At 53.8% G+C, this 23,653-nt stretch overlaps 2 protein-coding genes across 9 annotated transcripts in view; both read right to left on the bottom strand.

Moving 5' to 3' along the window:
* DMAP1 (DNA methyltransferase 1 associated protein 1) overlaps positions 1-15,099 on the bottom strand; it is a 36,084-nt gene extending 20,985 nt beyond the window's left edge. The window contains exons 1-7 of one of the 8 annotated variants that reach the window (XM_030495536.1): positions 14,006-14,157; positions 13,111-13,888; positions 10,304-10,460; positions 6,970-7,061; positions 6,170-6,365; positions 1,714-1,872; positions 408-575 (exon numbers count right to left, since the gene is read on the bottom strand). In XM_030495536.1, coding sequence (XP_030351396.1) covers positions 408-575; positions 1,714-1,872; positions 6,170-6,365; positions 6,970-7,061; positions 10,304-10,460; positions 13,111-13,121 — 783 coding nt within the window. In that variant the 5' untranslated portion in view covers positions 13,122-13,888; positions 14,006-14,157. Of the gene's footprint in view, positions 1-407; positions 576-1,713; positions 1,873-6,169; positions 6,366-6,969; positions 7,062-10,303; positions 10,540-11,099; positions 11,177-11,243; positions 11,329-12,387; positions 12,518-13,110; positions 14,158-15,018 lie in introns of those variants that run through there. The other 7 variants (XM_030495537.1, XM_030495535.1, XM_030495539.1 and 4 more) reach the window with 7 other exon arrangements.
* Positions 15,100-16,677: 1,578 nt separating this feature from the next.
* On the bottom strand, positions 16,678-20,307 carry LOC115611899 (Krueppel-like factor 2). Its single transcript, XM_030495542.1, has 3 exons — positions 20,096-20,307; positions 18,864-19,842; positions 16,678-18,050 (listed from the first exon to the last, which is right to left on the bottom strand). The coding sequence occupies exons 1-3, from the start codon at positions 20,186-20,188 to the stop codon at positions 17,875-17,877; spliced, it is 1,248 nt and encodes a 415-aa protein (XP_030351402.1). The 5' UTR covers positions 20,189-20,307; the 3' UTR covers positions 16,678-17,874.
* Positions 20,308-23,653: the final 3,346 nt, after the last annotated feature.

Raw genomic sequence — 23,653 nt, 5'->3', positions numbered from 1 at the left:
CAACAAAGAGGAGAAATAAACATGTAGATTTACAATCTTTGATGCTTTCTGGTAAAATTTTTACTCTCAAGGAAGTAATTCTGCTCCCATGGGACTCAGGGATTCATAAGGACATTGATCTTCGAATTTATTTCTATTCAGAGAACTAATATAGTGTTACAGAGAAGGTGTTGGCAGTTACCAGAGACCATAACTCTGCTCACCATAACCCTCTCCCCTGTATAGTCAGATTTCTCAGTTATTGTCCTTTTGTACCCCTTAAAATGACACAAACCCAACAACAAAAAGCAGTACTTAGGTGTTGCTCTTTTCTTGTCCATTCTTTCTTTCCTTTTCCCCCACTATTTACTACTGATTCAACTTAACATAAATCTTTTTGAGCAGTGATGCTCTCTTTCCCAGGTTACCTGCTCTGGTGTCCTATTGTACAGCCTTTCCAGCTGTTCCTTCCTTCGCCTCTCATGGCCAGCATCAAAGACTGGGATTTTCAGGTCTGTGCCTGGAGCCGCACGAATATTAGCCAGCTTGGCACAGATGTGATAATATCTTTCCTTCAAGTCCTCCACTGATCTTTTCTGCGGAAGACATCACAGGAAGACAATATTATGGAAGAACCAAGCAAAACCTTGTGCAATAGCCAGCTGAGGACCAGTGGCTGAAGGACATCAGGTAGGGTAAAGGTAGTGTCTGGAAGGAAGACCAGCAGGGCGCCTGGCCAGTCCCAGTGGAACAACCACACAGAAGGGGGAGTTTCTCAGTGACTGCACAATGAACTGTCATGGGTTCACAGTTACTGCTTTAAAAACACCCACCAGAGGGTCCAGTAGTACAGCTGAGGGTTAGAGACAACACAGCAGTGAAGCACTCCCAGAGAAAAGGATGCAAGATAGTTGTGAGGAAACCTGCAAACAGGAAACTGCAACAAACACACAGGAGGCCTCCTCTGAGCTGCTCCAGACAATGGCCATTCAAGCCATAACTAAGAAGGTATCAGCTGCAACAACTCATTGCCCATTGATACATGGAGTCTAAGCTGTGTTCCCTCACTCCAAGCACCAAAGGCGTTTTGGCTGCCCAGCTGGACAAACTCTTGTTATTTCGCTTTGCTACAGGCTCCCCACAGGAGCATTTCAGAGGGTAACAAAAAGCTCCAACATTCAGAGCTGTTCTGTAGGAGTCACATCATTCTCCCATGTCACCAGGAGGTATGGAACCAGCAACTGCAGATTTATGACCATGAGACCAGTGCTGCATCTTCAGACCACTGATGGTCCCTGCTTCACAGAAGAGATAACAGAAATGTGTACCAGGTCAGGAGCAGCACCAAGGAAAAATCCCAATCCCTGGGGACCTTTAGCAGATCGTTCTCCCAGAGCCTAGACTGTAATCCAGGACAGCTATCCTGCTCAGCTAAACAAACTCCAGAGCTGTCATACCTTCAAGGAACAATGAGTTGTTCTCCTGGCAGGGGCAAACCTTCTAACTTTCTAATAAAACACAACAGGGAATGAGCACAAGTCACAGTGGATTTAATTACAAACAAAGCAAGCAGCAATGCCCTGTGCTGGAAATTCAATATTCCCTGCTGCCAATAATTCATTATTTCCCCCTAATTAAGTTGATATAAAGGGTAATTTGGTCTTTGCAGTGCAGCAAGCCCTGCACGTGCCATCGCAGCAGGTTGCTAGCAGCACCTTGGCCCCTGGGACTCACCTTGAACTGCTGGTGATCGTAGCGGTCGTGAATCACCACGAAGCGCAGATCGAAACGCCGAGCCAGGTCAAAGAGATGGTCTGTCTCAGCTTTGGTCCACGCATCATCATGGAGATACATCTGGTATTCCTGCTCTGAGTAGACAGGTACCTGCACTGTCTATGCAGAGATGAGAAAAACATGGTAGCTCTCTTGCAGCTCTTCTCACTGCCAGCTGGTAAGGACTGAGGTACTTGAGCCAAGAACAAGAGCAGGGCGCTGACAGGAGAGGGCTGCCAGGACCCTGAGCAATGGGTCCTGGTAGGAAACATGACGAGCAGGCAGAGGACTTGATAAGGAGCCATGTGTGATCTCAAGGCCACAAACAACGCTCTGGGAAGCCTACCAAGAACTACTGCCTGGGAGGCTGAAACCTATTTCAGGTGGCTGACACAGGCAGAGGTCAGCAATCCACATCCTGACTATAGGTTTCAAACTTATCAGGCTAACATGACAGCAAACCCAAGGTTCAGCCGGCCTCCCTGCATTCCTCCCATATAGCAGCACCAACACCTTGACATAAACTGCTCTGACAGCCAACTCTACTTGGTCTGGGACATGCTTACTTATACAGGAAGAACAGGAAAGGCAAGGAACAGTAGTCCCTAGTCTTTACCACACCTTCTGCTTTGATACACAACCAATTTCTTTCATGTTCGGTGCAGACAGCGCCACGAAGATCTGAAAGGCTGGGTGCTGTACAACTGAGGGTCATAAACTTGGCAAACAACTTTGTCCCTCCCTTCCTCATCCACCCTTTCTCGAGCAGAGCCACAGGACCAAAGGACAGTTCAACTCTCGAGTGTCCCAGGTGTCTAAAAGGCCGAACCCACACCACTGTCCCAACCCTGGAATTGCTCTGCAAGAACTCTATCCAGAACATAAGAGTCACGAGTACTAAAGCAACAATAAAAATACTTACTATATTAGGGGAAGTCCTAGCACATGGTAAAGCAAAAGTACCACCAAGCCTGTGCTTTCCTCCCTTTCACCCTCCCACCACTCCCGCAGAGGAACTGTGCTCAGCCTGAGGAGATCCTGCCTCCACCAGAAAACATTGTGCGTATGTGAGCACCACATGTGTCAATAACACTGTGCCCCCCGAGACCTACACCAGAAAAGTCTTCCTCATGAACTCCATACAGCTCGGAGGAGCATTTCTGAGCCTCCATAACAACCTCCTTAAGTCTACTGCCTTTCTTCCATCACTTAGGCACAGAAGCTTAAAGGTGAAGCATATCTCCTGGGGAGGCACTGCACCTCAACTTTCCAGTACCACTTCCACCAGGAGAAAAGCCTGACTAGACACTGTAAGGATGTCCTAAGTACATCATGAAAAATAGAATTATGTTCTAGACTAGCATACACCTATGAAAAGAGCCAGCAGGACCTTCTGCAATGGATGGAAGGGAAGGTGGCAGGTGCCTGATCACAGAAGAGAATGGCACAAGAGCAGACACTTCCAAAACACTTCCTCAGCCCCAGTCATGAGAATTGAGAATGTGGGAACTCACCAGATGGAAAGCTTGTGCCAAACATGAGATGACTGTAAGTTCAAATGCAGTGTAGCCATGAAAATACAAGCATGACTCCCAGAAAGGGATTTCCAGCAGAAACTGGCAAGATTTCAGTTGCACAAGACCTTGGTAGGAATGCCAACCACAACTCTACTGACCCCTGTTTGGGAAAGGTGAACTGAAACGGGAACAAGTACCCATTTCAGAGCAACAAGGATGAGTAATGGGATGGGGAGTTTGTCTTCCCACAGCAGACTGGAAGAGAAAGGAGCCTGGCAAAGGAAGCCTGAAAGGGAATCTGACTGCAGGCTTCAAGTATGCTTGAGGGAATGAAAGGAATACCCACAGGAAGAAAAGAACAACTGAAACAAGGACAAAGAAATTGGTTTGCAAGGAAATGCCAATTCAACATGGAAAATTTAACCTAGAAATAAGAAATGGAGCAGAGACAGTCTGAAACAGCTTCCCAAGGAAGCAAAGAGGCAAGAAAATCCAAGTGCTTTTCAAAAGGAATTTGATCAGTTTATGAAAGGGCCTGGATGGTGCAGGACCTGAAAGAGCCAAGAGGAAGATTCAATGGCTCGGAAAACCCATCTCAGTCCTACATTTCACACTATAAACTTACACAATGATGAGCATTAAATTAGCTGAAACTGCTCAGGAAAAATCCTGGAGCCATGAGACAGTTCTGAGAAAGCATCAGCACAATGCCTTGCAGTGCTGAAAAGACAAACTGAATAGTAAAAATGATCAGGGAAATGAAGAGAAACACGGCCAATGTACAAACCCGCTATGCTGCCCTAAGTGAAACACTCACTCCAGTCCACCCGTTTCAAAAGAAAGGATATTTCAGAACAAGGTGAGACAAGGCACAGAAGGGCAGGTGTATGTCACAGTACAGAAAACACAGTACATAGCAAGGACAATTTACTAGGTCATGTCACAAGATGTCAGAGGCACCAAATGAAACCTCACGGCGGCAGATTAAAATGAACAGAAGCAACACCTCTGCACACCATACAAAGTTAACCTGAAGAATTCACTACCACGGGGTATTCACAGAGCAGCTTTCTGCCCAGAACCTAGCAAGAATTATTAAACACAAATTCCAAGTTAAGAAATCCTTACACCAATGACCACCAGAAGCTAGGAAAAAATGCTCTGTATTATCCCCATTCTCATCCTCTTTCTCTAAGCCTTTCCTAATGGTAGCCAGAAATAAGAGTATCAGCTGAGAGAGGCCTTTGCTCTGGCACCAATGAAGCTGCTTTTATATTCCTATTTCACACCCTGGATCAAGGCTCAGTGTACACTGTGAAACCTAAGTTTACATTTTGGATCTCACAATGAATAGGAGGGATTTGGTCTGGAGACTGGAAGCACAGAGAAAAGGCAAAGGAACTGAGCTTGAGGGACCAGTAGGACAGACTACACGGGAAAATGGCTTATGCCAAGGGGAGTAAGAAATTTGGGCAGAAGTATCAAGTATATGCGAAGGAACCCATAGAAGAGTCTGCAAAAGTAAATAAAATTCCTCTGACATAGCACATATCTGCAGAACTCCTCATCAGTGCCTTCTACCCTCTTAACCACGGATCCACGAGGGTAACGACTTGCTCCTAATATTGTGCGATTGGGCATGTGCAGATGGCAGAGGTCTGTACCACTAATCTACAGGTTGCAGCCTTGCTGAAGGCTCTTCTGTCTGTCAATTTGCAGTACATGATAAAGTTAAGGAAACGAGAATCGTATAATTACAACCCATGTGTGGCCCCCTCTGATAAACTCAGTTGACCTCAGCCAAAAGGAGTTAGAGCAGTAGAGTCTTAGAGACAATTACACCCCCAAAGTCTCCCTTAGACAGCCAGGCAGGTGCCTTGGCTGAGTCATGCTTCAGACTTCTACCATAGACACCCTAAAGAAGAGATACGACACGAGGCTCTTACCGACATCCCAGCAAGAGGAAAAGCATCAGTCAGAGCTTAAGTCTTCTAACACACAAGGTTAATCAACCACTTAACTCTGCAGGAAGCCACGCTTTGACAGAACTGATGCTCTGTGGGTTACAAACTTTAAACGCTGTATATGCAAGTAGAGCTTTTGTGGAAATCATGTTAGCACACACTTTTTTTTTTTCCCCTTCAGATTTGCACCATGAAGGGGATTAAATTATGTTATGAAGGCACCCTAACTCTGCCCCTTCCTAACTTTGGAGGCCCTGACTTTGAAGTATAAATCTTGATGTCGTTTTCTTTGTGCATACACATGAAAGCCCCAGCCACTCAAAGCAGATACATCTGGGACAAAAGACAGTGGGAGATTACAACAACACATTGTGGCAATTTAATGTAAGACGCAAAGAACAGGGTACTGCACCACACTGATACCACAGGAGCAATTTCAGAGGGAACACAACGTAATTCAGCATCTGTGCTGGAATCTGGCCAAGAGGCTGCAAGCCAGCTTTTATGCCACAAAGCTCTAGCGATTTTTTTCACACTGGGCAAAATAACAAGACTTATGACTTTAAAGTCTGTCTCAGAATAGAGTATCTTTTACCACCCAGAGCCTGTAATCAGGGGAAGGATGTTGGTTAGGAACAGAATTAAATGGCAGAGTGCCTCCTTACCAAATCAATAACAAGATATGGCAAGGAGCACCTGAAGCACAGCAAGCTCTGACCACATACGGAGCCCACTTAGCTTGAATGATTTGGAGACACCGTAGTCTGTGGTCACATGGCTGTAGGCCATATTGCAATTTAAAATGCAATTGCCAAATCTAACTCAGCCTCCACTTGTTGAAAGAACCAACTTCCTGTCTGGACAATCAAGAAGCTGACAAAAGGGTATTTTCCAGCTGCTATTTATATGCTTTTGTTTGAAAGTGCTCCCACTTACTTTATTGAACCTGGCAAAAGGGTAGTCCTTCCCTTCCTCTGCTGCTCTTCTCCAGTGGTAGAACATTGCTCCATCTTTTCTTGCTGGGTTGGTGAAAGGCATCCACTTCCAAGGCCGGACTTTCTTGGATCCCAGCTTTGCTTTGACTGTTCGATAACCCTGAGTTGTATCACTTGGCAGCAGCGGAGGTGCATCCCTGCGATGGAGAAAAGCACTGGCTGACAAAAAGCAAGCAGCAGCCCACAACAAACCCAAGTAGATTTCAGACTCAGTGGGATCTGCCACCACAGTGTTTAGGGTGGGAAAACCTGAGTTTAAGCTTTATTCAGGTTTTGCACCTCCCAGACTGCAATGCTTCCAGCATCAGAGGACAGCATACACTGCCTGGATGGATTTTGACAGAATCATCGAACTATGCAAGAGACCTCTAAGGCAAGGGTTCAATCCAAAACAAGCTAAATATAGACTGCAGCAGAATTCTTTCTGCAAAAATAAAAGCAAGTGCTATTCCAGTTGCAAAGAAAAGAGAATTAGACACAGAAGAGTAAGAATACTGCCTTGTCTGCTCTAGACTATTGTGCCTGTACCCAATTCATCTTCTACACAGAGCAAACCTCTCAGATTTAGAAGAGAGAAGACAGGCACTGTTCATGACTAAGAGACAAGGGCACAGGCACGGGCCAAGCACAAAGGTGAATCAATGTGGGAAGCAAGACTGCCTATGGTTTCAATAGGATGCTGCCCTGCTACCAAAAGCCCAGGCTACACCACAACCTACCCAGATGACCATAAGCTCTTACTTTTTGTCAGAGTAGAGGAGTGCATAAACTTCTCTGTGCATTCCTTCTGGCCTCTTAAACGTCAATGTCTCTGAAGATTTCTTGGATTTTTTCTGAAACAAAAGAATTGCATTTTAGATTCAAAAGTAGCAATCCCTGAGGGAATATTAAACCTCATCATCTGATGCCCTGTGATGGTTTTCACTTTTATGTGGTTTTAGACACCTTGAATTTCTTCCTGGTGGAAGACACTGACAGTCAAAACATGCCTATTTTCAGCGATAGCACTCACCAGTACTCAGACACTTGCTGCTGATAACACACACTTAAATTCCAAGTTGAACATCTGGCTGTAGTTTTCAGGGGCTGGTGCACTAAGGGTTTTTCTACTAGGTAAGATCTATGCTCACATGAAGGTATTAATGCATTGTCGTGGTTTAACCCCAGCTGGCAAATGAGTACCACACAGCCACTCACTCACTCCCCCCCACACACACACAGTGGGATGGGGAGAAGAATCAAGAAAAAAAGTAAAACCCGTGGGTTGAGATAAGAACGGTTTAATAATTAGAGTATAATAGAATACTAGTAACAATATGAGAGAGAGAGAAAGAGACAGAGTAAAAAAACCTAAAGCCAAAACCAAACAGTGATGCACAATACAATTTCTCACCACCTGCTGACTGATGTCCAGCCCATCCATGTGCAGTGAACAGCTCCTCCTGGCCAACTCCCCCCAGTTTCTGTATTGAGCATGATGTTCCAGGGTATGGAATACCCCTTTGGCTAGTTCAGGTCAGGTGTCCTGTCTCTGCTCCCTCCCAGCTCCTTGTGCTCCTCCTCACTTGGGAGCATGAGAAACTGAAAAGTCCTTGACTTAGGGTAAGCATTACATAGCAACTAAAACATTGCTGCATTATCAACATTATTCTCAGACTAAAGCCAAAACACAGCTACTAGGAAGACATGCATTTAACTAAGTGATTTTCTACTTTTTACAGAAGATACTAACAAATGTCTTCCCACCTTCTTTTAGGTTTTTGGTCATTTTGTTCTGCAGCAACTTCAGTTTTTCCCAGTTGTGATGAAACCCTTGCAGCAGCCCCGTGTCCAAACTACCAGTATCACCTCCAAAAGTAAAACCCCATCCCCACCTCTACTCTCCCATTTATGCAGCAAAGAATTATATTTTTTTTTTTTTACATAATTCTTAGTATGAAGAAACTCGGTGAAGAAAACTCAGTCCGGCCCCTAAAACCTTGTCAGAACTAATGGTTTCTAAGACAGAATCCACCTGATATCACATATACAAGTTTCTAAAGTAATCGGGTTTGGATTTGGGTAGGTACAGTAGCAGCCACATTAATAACATACACTTGATGTATGTGGGATGAGTTTACTGAGTAGTCCAGAGCATTTGGTCTAACTGTACCATCTTTGTAACTACTAGCCACATCACTACTGCTAAGTACTTGTTTATCACATCACTACCAACTTTTAGATCAGACTATTTTGTAATAGTAAAACCAACACTGTATCATAAATTGTATTCAATCCATACAGTCACCTTTGGCAGGCAAATTCAAAATCCATTAAAAAAATAATAATCTATCATCTTGGACTGCAACCACTTTCCATAAAACTTCATGACAGACATTTACTGTATTGGCACCTTTTCACTCCTAATCAAACACCTTTCTCCCAGCATGTCCATCACTGCCCAGGAGCGATGTAAGGCCAACAGAGGCAGTTACACACGGGTCACCACACACCCTGTTTGAACACAGGCTTCTGGAATTCCTCCAAAGTTCCCAGATTTATTAGAAGTTAATATCAGCAGGCCAGAGATCAGCTCAGACAGCTCTTTCAGGAGTTGAGAACAAATGACTTGGTCCTGCTGATTTAAATGTTTTTATGCCCAGTAATTTTTATTTTAACATTCTCAGTCACTAATGGACTGGGAAGTACTTCATGGTTCTCTTGTGATTTAAAGACATCAATCTGTTTCTTTTCTAATTGAGAACAGATCTATTTCCTGAGCAAGTGCTGCACTGTTATTAGCAATTTTGCTCTCTCCACGCAATAATGGCTTATACCTTTGGTTTGATTTAGTTTCTGTGCTTTGTAGAAATTCAGAATGTTTCACCCACAGCCGCAAGCAGCCTCCTGCTCTCCTCCTGAAACCTTTCACTGCACCTCCCCTTCCTCTCTCTTTCCATTACAGTAAATCTGGGGAGAAGTCCCTCTTACTCTCTGCTCCAAAAGAGAGACAGCCAGCCATCAGTACTCCTCCAGCTCTCTGCTAGCTAACAGACAAACGCATCGAAATCAAAGAGCTTACAACTCCAAACACTTAGTGACACATCACAGGCTGAACCCAGCCACTCACTGGACACACTGTTCACCAGCTCAGCTGATAACTGGTAATTTTAACGTTTCAGCCTCTAAATTACTGAAACTCATCAGGTTTCCATTACACCAATTATACTACATGTCCTATCCCCAGCAAGGGAGTCATGAAATCACTGCTTCTCTTTAGAGACAAACATTTCAGCAGAGGCAAAGACAGTCAAGAAGTACTTTCAGGGATGGAGCGGCTGCACATGTTTAGTTTTGTTTTGGGGTTTTCCCCAAACACATACAAATCACACCATCTCTGTACCAGAGTTCCTGGGGATTTCATCTCCTCCGACTCGTTTCCAAGCACCTCCACATCTTATAAGTGCTCATTGACACCTTGCAAGCCAAGACTTTGCCCAAATTTAAAATACAGAAGGCAGCAACATACCATGGCGTATTACCACACAGAACACAGCACATGAAGTCATATATCCTTAACAGAGCTTACTAACTTGCACACATTCCCACAGGCAACACATCCCAGTTCTCCCAAACCCCAGCCCCACAGCTTCCCTGCAGAACTGCTCCCATGGTTTGAGGACATTTACTATTCAATCAAGTCAGACAAGTTTTTTTCCTTCTAAAAGAGGACTGTGTCATATTATTTCCATCTGCTTGTGGGCTAGATAGTAAACACACTTCTCACTTACTCCACAAAATGGGAATTTCCAAGACAGCTGAAAATGTTCTGGGGCCAGGCCCAGCTCACCAGGACACCACTTGCACAGCTCCAGCTTAAATACTGCCCCAAATGCCACAGTGCAGTTAACTAAGAACAGCAGGAATTTGGCCCTCCAGGCATTTCCAGATATGCCTAGGAAGCCTGAAATTAAACAGGCTATGGTAGGAACATACTTTATTCCATATTTTTTCCAATATCTGCCCCAGACACCACATGCACGGTCAGTCAGCACCAAGAAAACAAGCAGCAGCCCCTTAGGGCCCCACAGTTCACCTTATCTGAGTTGATGATGTCCTTTTTGTTGATGGTGCCTGTGTTCTCTGACTCCACACCACCCAGCTCCAGGATGTCCCGCACGTCTGCTCCCGTCGCCATCTCTCCCACTGCCCAGTGGCCTTCTCTGCCGCCGTCCTGTCCGTTCCCTCCGGCTCTGGGGAGAGCAAACCAGGGCACCGGGGTTAATGTGCACCTCCCATGAGGGTTGTCCCATACACACACAAACATGCTTATGTGCATACATATAACACACAGCATACACATACATATGTATATGTATATACATACAACATGTTGCCCAGAGAAGCTGTGGCTGCCCCATCCCTGGCAGTGTTCAAGGCCAGGTTGGACGGAGCTTGGAGTAACCTGCTCTAATGGAAGGTGTCCCTGCCCATGGCAGGGGGTTTAGAACTAGATGAGCTTTAAGGTCCCTTCCAACCCAAACCAGTCTGTGATTCTATGATCATTTAAGTTGGAAAAGACCTTTAAGATCACCAAGTCCAACTGTTACCCCAGCACTACCAAGGCCACCACTGAACCATGTCACTGAGGGCCTCGTCTACACGGTTTGTGAACACTTCCAGGGACGGTGATTCCACCACTTCCCTGGGAATCCTGATATATACACGTATATCTACACACACACATACATGTATACACATACACGTGCATACACACATAAACACACGCGTATATATACATACACACACACACACACGTACATCCACATACACACACACCCCCCTCCGCCGCCTCCCCATCCCCCGCCAGGCCCAACAACGGGGCCTTGTACCCGGCCGGTCCCGGGGGCCACGCGCGCCGCGCCCGCAGCCCCGAGCGCCGCGGCGGGGTGCCGGGAAGCCCTCAGAGCGCCGTGCGGGACGAGGCGCGGCCGCGGCGCCGCAGCAGCCCCGAGCACCGCCGCTCCCGCGCTCACCCACCGGCGCCGGATCCGCAGCCACCGGGACGGTGCGACCGGTACAGCGGCCCGGGCAGCGCCACTTCCGCTCCCGCCAAGCGGCGCCGGAACTGCCCGGAGCGGCTCGGCGGCCGCACCGCAGGCCTGGGGGCGCGGGGTGGTGAGGATCGCGGGTTCGCGCCCCGCTCCCGGCCAGTCGCTGCCGGCCCGAGCCCGGCGCCGCCTCCCCCGCGGCCCCCCGGCAGCTCCCGGACCCGCTCGGGGCCGACCTCCGTGCTTCGTATGTCGGAGGCGGGAGCTCGGCGCAGGCGGGACTCGCTACCGCGCCAGGAGGTGGCAGCAGAGCCGTGCGCCGCTCGGTCCCGGCCCGTGTCTCGGAGCTGGGTCCGGGGCTGCCCCCGCCTCAGCCCGGCCCTTGTGCGGGAGCTGGGGCCTGCGGGACGCGCGGGGCCTACGGGGAGCTGCCGCCCTTGCCCCTGCTGCCCGAGCGGACAAGCCAGCGGTGCCCGCTCCCCCGGGGCCATGGTGCCGGGTGGCCCTGGGCAGGCACACCGGGGCTGCGGGGCAGGGCAGGGGCAAGAAAACCCTCCCGAAGAGCTGCAGCACTTACCTGCGGCTGTGGCAGCCGGGAGAAAGTCTTATTAATAGGATGGTCCTGTTTCCTCTTCCCTATGGGAGAAAAGAGAGGGGGGAATGGGGAAGGAACAGCAGTGTGGGTCCAGGAGGGACTTGAAGAAATCCCACTGCACTGCAGCAGGAGCAAGATTGCCTGGCAGAGGTTTGTCCAAAGCAGAAGGTTTCGGCATGGGGCACAGGGATCTGCCAGTCACCTTGGATAGCCCAGGAGAGGGGTGTCCCTGAGAGGACCTCTTCTGTGCAGTAGCCCAGAGATGCTGAACCGCGCTGCACTGGGGTGATTCCAGCACACAGCCAGGCTGTGCTGGAGTTGCTACCATTCCCATCCCACTGGTGATCCCTTCCCACAGGGACTGGCACATCGCTGCTGTATCAGGGCCGAGCCAGTGCCATCGTGCACCAACAGGAACCTGGAGTGTCGTCTGTTGTCCTCGGGAATCATCTAACCCTGTTTCTGCTCCCTTCTGCGCTGCCAGGGATGGCTTTAAGCATCGTGGCTCTTCCTCCCACAAGGACAGAGCCTATCCCAAGGTTTCTCCTGTCCTGCCCATCAGCTCTGCCATGTCCACCCCGGTCCTCCCCCCATCAGTACAGGTGGCCATTCCTAAAGGTTTCCAACACCTTCCCTTGCTCTCTTGCCATGGCTGGCCTGGAGGTGGGGTCCATGCTCCCTCAAGGTGGGTCTGCAGAGGAAGACAGGACAGGGCTTTCCTCCGCTGCCTTCCTCTGCCTTGGCAGTCTCACCCCTACCTGGAACACCCAGCACTGCTGCTGCAGGGAGAGCTGTGTAAGACCAGAGAACAAGGACCCCCCTTTTGTCCCTCACTGGTGGGTCATTCACAGTCTGTTCATGTCATCAAACTTGTAGAAAACACAGCGAGTCCCAGGATAAAATCCAGAGATGGGTGGCCATTCAGTATCCTTGGGTTTTCATTGTATCTCCCACTTCTAGGCCTGACCTGCTCAAACCCAGTTTCAAGCCCTATTCCAGCAAAACTCAGCCCGAGCTCTTTCCCGGTGCAGGGCGATCAACTCACTCCTGTTCAGCAAACTTAAGTCCACAGCACGTTTGAGCTCCTCTCCTCAGGGTAGCAGCTTTTTACCTCATGAAAGGTGGAGACTGTGGGCAGCTAGGTTGTGTTATCCACAGCCCACCTACCCCACAGCTCTGAGAGCATGGGTGTCACTGCAGGGCTGCATCCCACCAGGAACTAATGTGGAAGCACATTAGCTGTGTGCTTCTGTTAACCTGATCAGCATTGCAGCAATTAGCACTGCCTTCAAAGGGACACAAAGATGTTGTTTCTGGGCAGCAGTTGCTGCTTGCACAGCCTTCAAGGAGCAAAGTGGCACAGCTGGAGACCCTGCTCAGCCCTGATTGTCCTGCACAGGGACACGTGCCATGGTCTGTCACCTCCCCAGAGCACTGGGATCCTGCCTTGACAGAGCACAGGGAAAACCCAGGGAATGCAGCAGGTCAGGGAAAGCCAGCTGGGAAGCCCAGTCCTTCTGCACCCCAGGTGAGGGGACAGCAAGAGCCAGCATTGCTGTCCTGCACTGCAACCCCATCGCTCACCTCCTGCCATCCTGTGGGCACAGGGTACCAAACCTGGGTGACCCCACCGCTGCTCAGCAGCTTGGGGAAGGATGTGCCCCCACATTCAGCCCTGGCAGGACGGCAGTGCTGGCCCCTTCCACGCTGTGGTCCCAGGGGAAGGATGCACCTCATGCCCTTTGCCCATGCCACGGCTGCCAGGCATGGCCAAAGGTGGCCCCAGGCCAGAGGTGTGCATGCCTCCAGCCCAGGGCTCAAGGCGTGAGTGTCTCCCAGACTGGCACCAGCGGAGGAGGACAAGTGCAAACACTGCGGCCAGTGGGGCGGGAGGAGGTTATCTGGGGCCCAGCAGTGGAAAAACTCCCAGTGTGTGACTAAGGCACAATAGCAGCAGGTGTGGGTCCAGGCAGGGCGAGCGAGCCGGGGAGTTATCGCTTCCCCGTGGGTTCAGGTGCCTGAAGCCAAATGTTTCCTAAGGGTGCGGTGACAGCCACAGCCCCGTTATCACGGCGCCTGGCCCACCCCAAGCAGCGGGGACGCAGGGGCAGGCTGCTGGACCTTCCCTTCATGGCAGGGATCGGACACTTACCACTGCCCCATTGGGAACAGGGACACTAGCCCTGGGAGCATCCTTCAGTAGGAACACCTCAACCCTGAGGACCTGACCTCCCACTTTGTGTTGTGGTGAGGAAAGGTTTGTGTCAAGCACCCCCAAAGCATCCCTCCCACCCTCAAGAACCCAGGCTGCATCCCACCTCCAGCACCATGTTTTCCCTTTGGACCACAGCAACCCCAGGGTCAAGGCCTGGGCAAGGAGCCCTCCCAGCCCCAATAACCCTGGGCCAGTTCTGTGGGACCTGTTGGCTGCAGCACAGAGGACCCCCAGAGCTGCATCATCCCCAGAGGACAGAAACCCACCTGAGCTACTCCTTCACCCCCCTACAGCTACGAAACCCCCAGGGGCCCCACTCCTGCTGGCAGGTGACTGCATGGTGCCAGGCCACACTGTGGCCATGACTCACCTCTCTGCTGGGAGGTGTTTCTCCATGCCTTGCTGTGCCGGTTCGGCTGCACCCCAAAACCATAGGGCTGCACCTTAAGGTTTGCAGGGGGTCAGGCACCTCTGCAACACTCACCACCATGGCTCCCATGGTCACCAAGGAGGTGACCAAGGGGAGAAAAGAAGGGGAGATATGGCCCGGCAAAGGGCTTTCAGCTGACCACGGGCAAACGTACCACAGGCAGGGATTACACCCCAGCCTTCCTTTCCTCCATGCTGCTGAGGGTGTTTTCTTGCTGTCCTCGTCACTTTGCAGGGCAGGTTTTGCTGGGGGCACGACTGGGCTCCCTCCTTCAATGGAGAGCGCGCCTTGGCCCAGGCAATTGGAAGAGGGTGGTTTTTATTAACAACAAATTAACTGTAATTGCCTTTTCCACTACAGCCGCTCCTCCTCCCCCGGGTGAGGTTCCCAGCCATGCCAGTCCATGCGACCGCCATGCTCCATCGTGTGCCCGAAGGAGCGCCCTGCCCCAGGCCTGGGGAAGTGAACGTGGAGCAGCGCTGCCCAGAGAAGGAGCCAAAGCGCCTTCCCCTGCGCTCACCTCCATGTAAGGTAGCGGCAGCAGAGCCGGACCTCGCTCCCGCCCTGGCGCAGCAATGATGAAAGGCGAGGAAGAACTGGTTTGTGCTCTGATCTCAGAGCCGAACCTCAAAACAGCCGCGGACCGTCACTCCGGCTCCCAGGATGCTTAGGGAGGACAGGGCAGCAGAGCCAGCCTTTCCAGTGGGACAGGATGGTTGGAGAAATTCATCGTTCCCCTGGAAATAAAAATAATAATCATAATAAAAACACAAAGCCAGAGATTACTTATACGCACACAAACACGCAGGCACGCACTCTCCCCATCTGGCTTTGCCAGCCTGACTCATCGCTAATTCAAACAGCCCACACCTTTCCCTCTCCCTCCATGTGACATTTTGAACAAGTCTCTGGGGAAGAGGCAGCAGTTTTGCTTCAGCCACCCCCCACCATCGGACCCTTGCCCTTATGTACCAGGGTCCCAGGAGTGAGACACCCCCAGTACCCCATCACAGAACACTGGTGTCCCAGCACAGTCACCCCACACAGGCACCTCTCAGAAAGTGGGGCACGCAGTGGGTGGAGGCAGCTGTGGAAAGGACAAGTGATTGAGCATGGTGGATCTGTGACACCTGTGTCCCATGGTCCCATGCCCAGGCCTGCAGGCAGGACACAACATCCTAAGCTGCTGCCACCCTGCCTAGAGACACCCACACTTTTGTACCTGCTCAGGGCAGACCCCAAGGCTTGGTGCTGGCCCCAGGACACAGAGCCCAATCCCAAAACACTAGTCACCCCTCAAGGTGACATCAGCCCTTCTCTACTGTTACCAGTTCAACTCTCCACAGCTGCGGGCAGGAAAACAGGGAAGGAATAGGATCCAGCCCAGGCCATGTCGGCAGCACAGCTACATCCCATTTCCGCTTGCGGGGAAAGGAGCCCCAGGGCATCCCCCAGCCCTGGCCAGCCACCGGGGGTTGCGGCAGTGAGCACGGGAGGAGGAAGCCACCGACACTCTGGGCCAGGGCACTGCACAGCCCTTATGGCACACTCCCTGCGCTGCCAGCACGGTGTCAGGTCCGGACAAGCCCCTGGCTTCAGAAGGATGCGTGCATCACGGGTAATCAGCTGTGGGAGGGAGGGATGGAGCCAGACCTGCTTGCTGAGCTCGGGACCTGCCAGCACACTTGTGCTGAGTCACCACCTATGAACGCAGGGAAACCTCAGCACCTGAACCCCGCCGAGCTGCCAGGACACCCCAGGAGGGCAGCAGGGACAGGACCGGGCAGCCGCCACCAACCTCTTGTTTGTGACCACAAGGCCGGTGCCACAGAGCTTCCGCTGCGGAGGACAGCAGGACCGGAGGGCTCGGGAAGACAACAGTAGCAGCGAGGCTCCCGGCACAGTTTCGGCTACCGTTCCCCTCGGGAATGACTCACCGCAGGACCAGTCACACCATCCCGGTGCCGCAATTGCCCCATCTGCAGATTAGGGAAACTGAGGCACAGGGAAGTGGGGTGACTCAAGAGCTGTTGCACAGGAGATGCTGCTCAGATGCCTAGGCTTGGGCGTTCCCCATCGATCCTCCGCAGCTAACTTAAGCAGAAATGAACATCAATGTAAATATTTACTGACAAGCAAGCCCAGCCTCACCCTCTCGTCTTAGAAGAAAGCTTTAAAGTAAACTCTCCTGGCTCTTTCATGTTTACATCTTGTTTATTTATTATACAGCAGATCACAATATTTCAACAGTTTGCATATAAAGAAAAGTAACATTTCAGAGTGCGAGAGACCTAACGTGCCCAAGCAAAGAAATGTTAATTAACAATATACACAGACGGGAACAGTGCACTTCCCAAAGCCGAGACTCATCTGGGTTCCCAGCTGGAAGAAAAAAATATATTAAAAAAACCAGAAACATTATATATTACTGCTTTGTTTAATTTACAACTTGCTTTGCAGAAGCTGCACATAAAAAGACTCAATTTCTTTTTGAGTTTTCTCTTTGTTTTTCTTCTATGAAAGTTTCAAGTATAGCAGAGACCTGGGCATTCATAGCTGGACTCACTGTCCTTTACACGCTAAGTTTAAAAAAGCAGCATGGGGAAGGCAGCTGCAGCAGTACCTGGTGTCATCCTGAGGGGAAGAACAAGACAAATGGAAGCAGACAAGAGCCCAAAGAGCCATTTTAGGCTCATGGGAACAGCCAGGACCGGCCTGCCCGGCAGGGTCCCAAACTGGCAACAGAAGCATCCCCGCTCCCTGTGCAAGGTGATGCTGCACTGCCAACCCCTGCAAACCTTTATAGCCATGAGCCAGTCAGGTGCCATCCTCACCCTATCCATGCTGGGCTTTTGGGTCAGGAGGTTTGTTCTGATGGCCACAACCGAGAAGACCAGGAACCCACTTCCCAGCGCCGCAACCTACACACCCAGTGGGCACGGGTTTCTGGCCGAAACCTGGCCAGAGTCAGCCACCCCAGTGCCTGGAGCCAGGGGGTGCCAGGATTTAGGGGGAGAAGGTTAAGCTGATGCCAAATACAAGCCAGGAGCTCTGGGGACAGATCCCTGCTGCACCAGCCCCCCCACTCACCAGGTTCCTGGCTGGGGAGGGTAGGACCCTCCAGGCACTGGGAGCTGAGTGGTGATGGGGCAGGGGCTGGAGGCACTCCTTGCAGCTTTACTCCCCATCTACACCCCAAAGCAGCCCTTCCCCACCACACAGCTGGGCCCAGTTCTCACAGCAGGGGCAGGAGGAGAAAACTAGTTATCAACTACAAGCAGAGATGGCCAGGCTGCTCCCCAGTGCCATCCCCTGCCTGACGCTATTTACACCATGAGCTGGCTCTGGGGACACAGAGTCCAGCCACAGCTACCGCTCACATGTGCCGCTTCATGTGGAGGGCGAGGTGGTCGGAGCGGGAGAAAGCCCGCTCGCAGAGGTGGCACTGGAAGGGCCGGTGCCCTGTGTGCTTGCGGTAGTGGCGGGTCAGCTCATCGGAGCGGGCAAATTTCCAGCCACAGCCTTCCCAGGTGCAGTGGTAGGGCTTCTCGCCTGCGGAGGAGAAGGGGCATCAGTGGGCTTGAAGGTCTTCATCCTCCCTATGCTTCCGCCCAGTGCTAACCTGCCCAGCACCCCCCCCTTTTCAAGGGGGATCCCTGACCCCCACCCTTAGTAGAGGGGAGCCCTGCGGTGTACTCACCCCTGTCTGACCCCCCTTTCTTTTGTCCCCATCTTCTTGCCCTTCCCCCCTGTGCTCCACTGTCCATGTGCCCTGCATGAGACCCACCCTTTGGGAACCTCTGCACCACTGCAGGGCCCCTCCACATGCCCCCACCCCACCTCAAACTATGAGTGGTCTCCAGCTGTGTGTCCATGCTGTGGGGACACACCATGTGCTCTATTCCAGCTTTGTCACGGGGGTCTCATCTCCCCAGTCTCACCTACTCTGTTCGCTCCCATCTCGGGTGGGGGGCTTCTCCATGCGGCCCCAAGCCCTGCTTCTTAAGGCTCCCCTGGGCTCCAAGGCCAGCAAGTGGGAGTGTCACATGGATCCCGTGTGTCTCTGCCCAGCCCCACCACGGGGGTCCTTCTGAGCACCTCGGGGGCATCCCCACTAGCACCCTGCCCCGCACACAGGACCCTTCCGTGCAGCCTTGTGCCAGCTACAGGGTGTCTCTGGGTGCCCCCTCCACAGGGACCCTCCGTGCACCCCCGAACTGACCAGGGGGTCAACAGACACCCCTCAACACCCCCAAGAACCACGTGGGTCTCACCGTGTGCTCCGGTCCTCCCACCTGGCACCCTTTGCGCAACCTCCAAGCGTGGCCACCCCACTCACACACACACCCCCCCACACGCCCTTACCTGTGTGGGTCCGCATGTGCGCCTTGAGGTGGGAGCTCTTGGTATAGGTCTTGCCGCAGCCCGGGTATTCACAGTTGTGCGTGGCCGTCCGCTTGCGGGCCCAGGAGCGGCGGCCGCGCTTGGGCTTGCAGTCCTCGGGGGGAGCCCCGGCCGGGAAGTACTCCAGCACCGGGGAGTTGGGCGGCGTGACCAGCAGCCCGGGCAACCCCGCCGGGCCCGGCCCCGGCCCCTTCAGGGGCTCCCTGAAAACACTGAAGTGTCCATGAAACTGCGGCGGCGGCTGGGGGGCGAAGTGGGGCGCGTAGCGATGCGGGGCCACGGCGTAGTGGGGCGGCAGGTCGGCCAGGAGGTGCGAGTCGGCGCCGGGCAGCGGCTCTTCGGAGGGCCCCAGGCGGCCGTGAGCGAAGCCTGGGTAAGGCAGCGGCGGCCCCGGCACCGGTCCCGGCCCGGGACCCGGCGCTACGCGTGGCTTGTGCTCGCCGCCGCCCGGCCCCAGGTACTCGGCGGCGGGCAGCCCCAGCATGCAGGCGCGCTCCTCTGGCTGCTCTTTCTTGATGCGGGGCCCGAAGGGCTGAGCGGGGTCCAGGGGCAGCGGGCGGGCCAGGGCTGGGTGCAGGGGTGCGTGGTGGTGTGGAGGGTGGTGAGGGTGATGGGGGCCGCCGGGCACCCGCAGCTCCGTGTACTCCCTCCGTTGCAGGTCGCAGTGGCCGGGCAGATCCGGGGTGAGCAGCTCCGCCACGTAGCTGTGGCCCTGGCCCTCGGGGTAAGGCGCCGGGAACTTGCCCGGCGTGGGGTAGGAGCCGTCGCTGTCGTAGGTGGTGCCGCAGCTCTCAGGGGTCTCGGGCAGGGGGTAGTTGGGGCCAGGAGGCCCCTGCCCGCCACTGCTTGTGTGCGCCAAGATGAAGTCCAAATCCACGAACTTGCCCAAGTCGTCCTCCTCCCGCTTGACGGCGGCGGTGCCGTCCTGCTGCAGCATCCTCTGTGGGGAAAAAGGGTGTCAGGATCGGCGGGGCGACGGAGACCGCCGTTCGGACACCGTGGTCCGCGCCTCCCGCTCGGGGCAGTGGCTCCCCCCAACCCGTCCGACGGGTCGGCACCGCTCCGGCTGCGCTGCCCCAAGGACGCCGTCGGACGGCGGGAGGGGGGCCTCCCCTACCAGCCGGGCTGAACCCCATCACGGGACACTCTGCCCCATATCCCCCGTCGCCCCCTCCCCGGTGCCTGATGCTTACATGGAGCATGTCGGCGGGCCGCTCCTCCAGCGGCAGCAAGTTGGCGAAAGTAGAGATTGAGGGAAGGGTGCTCTCGTCCACGGCCGCCGCCATGGCGGGCCGGGCGGGGGGGGACCGGGACGGGGCCGGGCTGAGGGAGCGCGGTGCGCGGAGCCCGGCACCGCTCCGCTCCCCGCGGCGGCGGCAGCGCTGCTCTGCGCCACCCCGCGCCCCTAAGCTGTTAACAGCATGGCTGCGCGCCCATTGGCCCGGCCCGCATTGATATTCACCGCCGACGCCTTCCATTGGCTCCGCTACCGCCTAAGCCACGCCCCCTCCCCGGGGGCTGCCCCGGCGGGCGGGGGGCGGCGGCCGCCCCGGCCCCGGCAGCGCTCCGCCGCCCGCATGGCCCCGCGGCCCGTCCGGGGCAGCGTGGCCGGGATCCCCGCTCCCTGCCCCGCGCCGCGGCCGTGGGGTGCGTAGTTGGGTCCACCCGTGCCGTGCCCTACGGCTGGAGAAGGGTCAGAGGTGCTGGTGCGGATCGCAAAGCCCGGGGTTCTTCCTGCCCGTCCCTATGCCGTGGTGGCGCAGCGGTGCCCTGGCGCCGAGCCCCACGCTGTGAGCGGGGAGAGGGGGTGTAGATCGCAGATCCGGGGGTCCCCCGGCACGCTGCCCCGAGTGAGGCAGGGCCACTGGCCGTGGCGCATGCCAGCGTGTGTGGATGCAAGCGGGAATGTGCCGATGAGGTCTAGTGCGGGGTTACAGCTGGCTGTGAGCCGGGCACAGAGCTTGCTATAGCGACACCAAGCCCGTCAGCAAGCAACGGTGCCGCCGGGGTGGCTGAGCCCGGTACCCCCACACCACTTGCTTCATGTAACAGCGCCCGTGAGGCCGCGTCCCCCCATGCCTGTGCTGTCGGTGAGGCAATCAGCAGCCCAGAGCACACCGGCTCCCATCTGGCCGTACGCAGGGTGCGTGTGCGAGCAGAGATAACTGCCCAGCAGACCCTGCCGGGGGCTGGCACTCTGCCTGCGCCTCCTCATCTCGCCCCGCAGCCCCTGCAGGACGTTTGTCTGCTCTGCCTGGGGACTGGCACCATGGCTGAGCCTCGGCTGCCCCGCCATGGGGGGCACGGGCTGGCTGTCCGACCCTGCCCACCCCACGTTGCCCCTGGGACAGTGCTGTCGACCCAAGGGCTTTCCACAGTGGGGGACACAATGGGATCCGGATGTCACACCTCACAGGAGACATTCAGGTGCTCTACTCCATGCCGGCATGTCAAGACATGGAATGGAGACCCAGGGCACTGTGCAGGCCTCCCCAGGGGCTCTCTTGACATCCTGTCTAGCTCACAAGAAGACCTTCTCCGCTTGGCCCCCACCCAGCCAGTACTAGGAATGGCCCTGCTACTGTTGCGTTTGTCAAGAAGCAATGGCCCTTATCTCCTGGAGCCTGTCTCCTTGCTTTCTGGGGCTTTCCATCCCCAGATACCTTTCTAAGAACTGGGGCTGCTGCCTGTGCTATTCAGAAGCGAGGAGTCAGTTCAAAAAAAACCAAATATAAACACCAGAGGTGAGGTGCGCGCACATGCACACGCCACTTCTGGATCCAAAGCTACTCTACCAGTTGCTTTCATCACTGCGCTTTAATTATAAGGGTGGAGCATTGCAATAAATTATTTCAGTAATCCAGTGGAACAACAACGATTCAAGTCTTCCCCCGTTTACCAAGAATCCCTGCCCTGGTTTCCAGAGCACATGCTGGGTCGCTGCCTGGGCCCCGCGTGCCTGGCTGCTGCTGAAGTAGTGTGTTTATTAATGCTATTCACTGGGTCAACACACATGGGCTGCACAGCCCTTCCTTGGAAAAAGTCACCTCCAAAGCAGGGCAAAAGCATGAACGCATCACTTGAAATCCCTTTTAGCCTGCCCCCAAGAGTAGCTTATTTAAGTCACTGGTTAATCCCATTATTTGTTTCTTGGCCAAATAATGATTAATCAGAAGGCAGTTCCTGCCCCAAACTTTTATAGATAAGTGAGAGCAGATGCCACAGGAGACAAACACTAATTGCACTTGGTTTTCTCCTTTTCCAGGCAGTTTTGGTGTCTGCACCCATGCAGCACTGGCTTATTTTAAGAGAGGCGTCGCCAGCAGATCGGGTTCATTTTTACAGCCAATATTTCTTGCAAATGTGGGATATTCCCCAGGAAACTCTTGTTGCTGATGCTAGGTGGGAGGGCCGGCACGGAGGGGAGCGGCACCGCACCGACACAAGCACTGCCAGCTCTGACCGCGCAGGGAGCCGGGGAGGGCGGCGCCAGGGGGGTTTGCCTGCTGTGAGCCATGGGGTGGGCACGGGGGGGTCCCAGCCACAGCCCAGCCACAGGAGCCTTCTCCGAGCCAAGAGGGAGGCAGCAGGAGCAGCTGGTGCGTGCTCAGCCCGCTGTTGGCAGAAGCCCATTTAGGAAACGCAGATTATCTCCCATGCCACTACAACAGGCTGTAAAGTCGCTGGCATCCCAGAAGATCAAATGGCGGTCCAGCAGGAGAGCAAACAGAGGGTGGGAAGGGCTGCCCACCCAGGCGGTGGCCAAAGAGGAAAGGGTTAATGGATATCCCTGCTCTTGGTTATCCTCCTCTGGCAGCGGAGGAGCGTGTGATGCCCGGCGTGGTGTGCTGGAGGTGGCTTCATCAAGCCAAGAGAATCAGAACATCGGCAACCCTGCCAATGCTGCGATGATGCTGCAGCACCCTCCCCACAGCACACATGGGGCAAGCAGGGGGCTGATGCCCTGTGACACTGCAGATGTCACAGTGCCTGGGTTGCTCTGTGGGGTCCCCAGGAGACTCAGAGGAGTTCCCTACACCACAAAACACCAGGGACTGAAAAACACCCGCACTGCATCCCCCGCTGTTGGATCAGTTGGATCAGTTGGAGCTGGGGACCTGGATTGAACCCGGGGACTCCCCTTTGGGGTATCTCTCGTGCCCCCTCTCCAATGGGAACCATGAGCCCTTCCAACACCAGCCATGGCATCACAGCCTTCTGCTTCAATGGGAGAGCTTCTGCTTCAATGGGAGGCAAAACCCATGCCCCAAAAGCTCTGCAGGGGACCCCATAGGTAGGTGCCATGGGATCCCATGCAGCAGGACACCCCAAGCTGTAGTGACCTGCCAGGGCTAAGTCCCTGAGAACAGAAAGCGGATCGGCTGGGTTTTACTCTCTGTCCTCTCCTTTATGTGGGGCTGGCCTGCCTGGAGAAGGGTCTGGGAGCCCCCAGACCTACCCATACCCCCTCAAAGTCCCCTTCCCCTCCTGAAAAGAAAAGAGGAACTGAAAATGAAATTAAAGCATAATTCAATCCGGAGCGGGTCCAGAGTAAAGTCATCTGCTCTTATCGTGTGCTGGCAGGCTCTTCCCGCTCTGCAACAAACACAATGTTATCAGGGCACAGAGGGCAGATTCGTTTGCACCGGCCGATCGAGCTGCTGTGTCCGCCCTGCCTACCCCAGGCCTGGGGAGCACTGGGATGCACGGCCAAGGTCCGAGGCTGCCGGGGGCTCAGGGAGGCAGCCAGA

This window comes from Strigops habroptila, chromosome 8 (genome assembly GCF_004027225.2).
Source record: "Strigops habroptila isolate Jane chromosome 8, bStrHab1.2.pri, whole genome shotgun sequence".
Taxonomy (NCBI): domain Eukaryota; kingdom Metazoa; phylum Chordata; class Aves; order Psittaciformes; family Psittacidae; genus Strigops; species Strigops habroptila.
The sequence above is the reverse complement of the archived record's forward strand: the minus strand, read 5'-3'. Positions and strand labels throughout refer to the sequence as shown.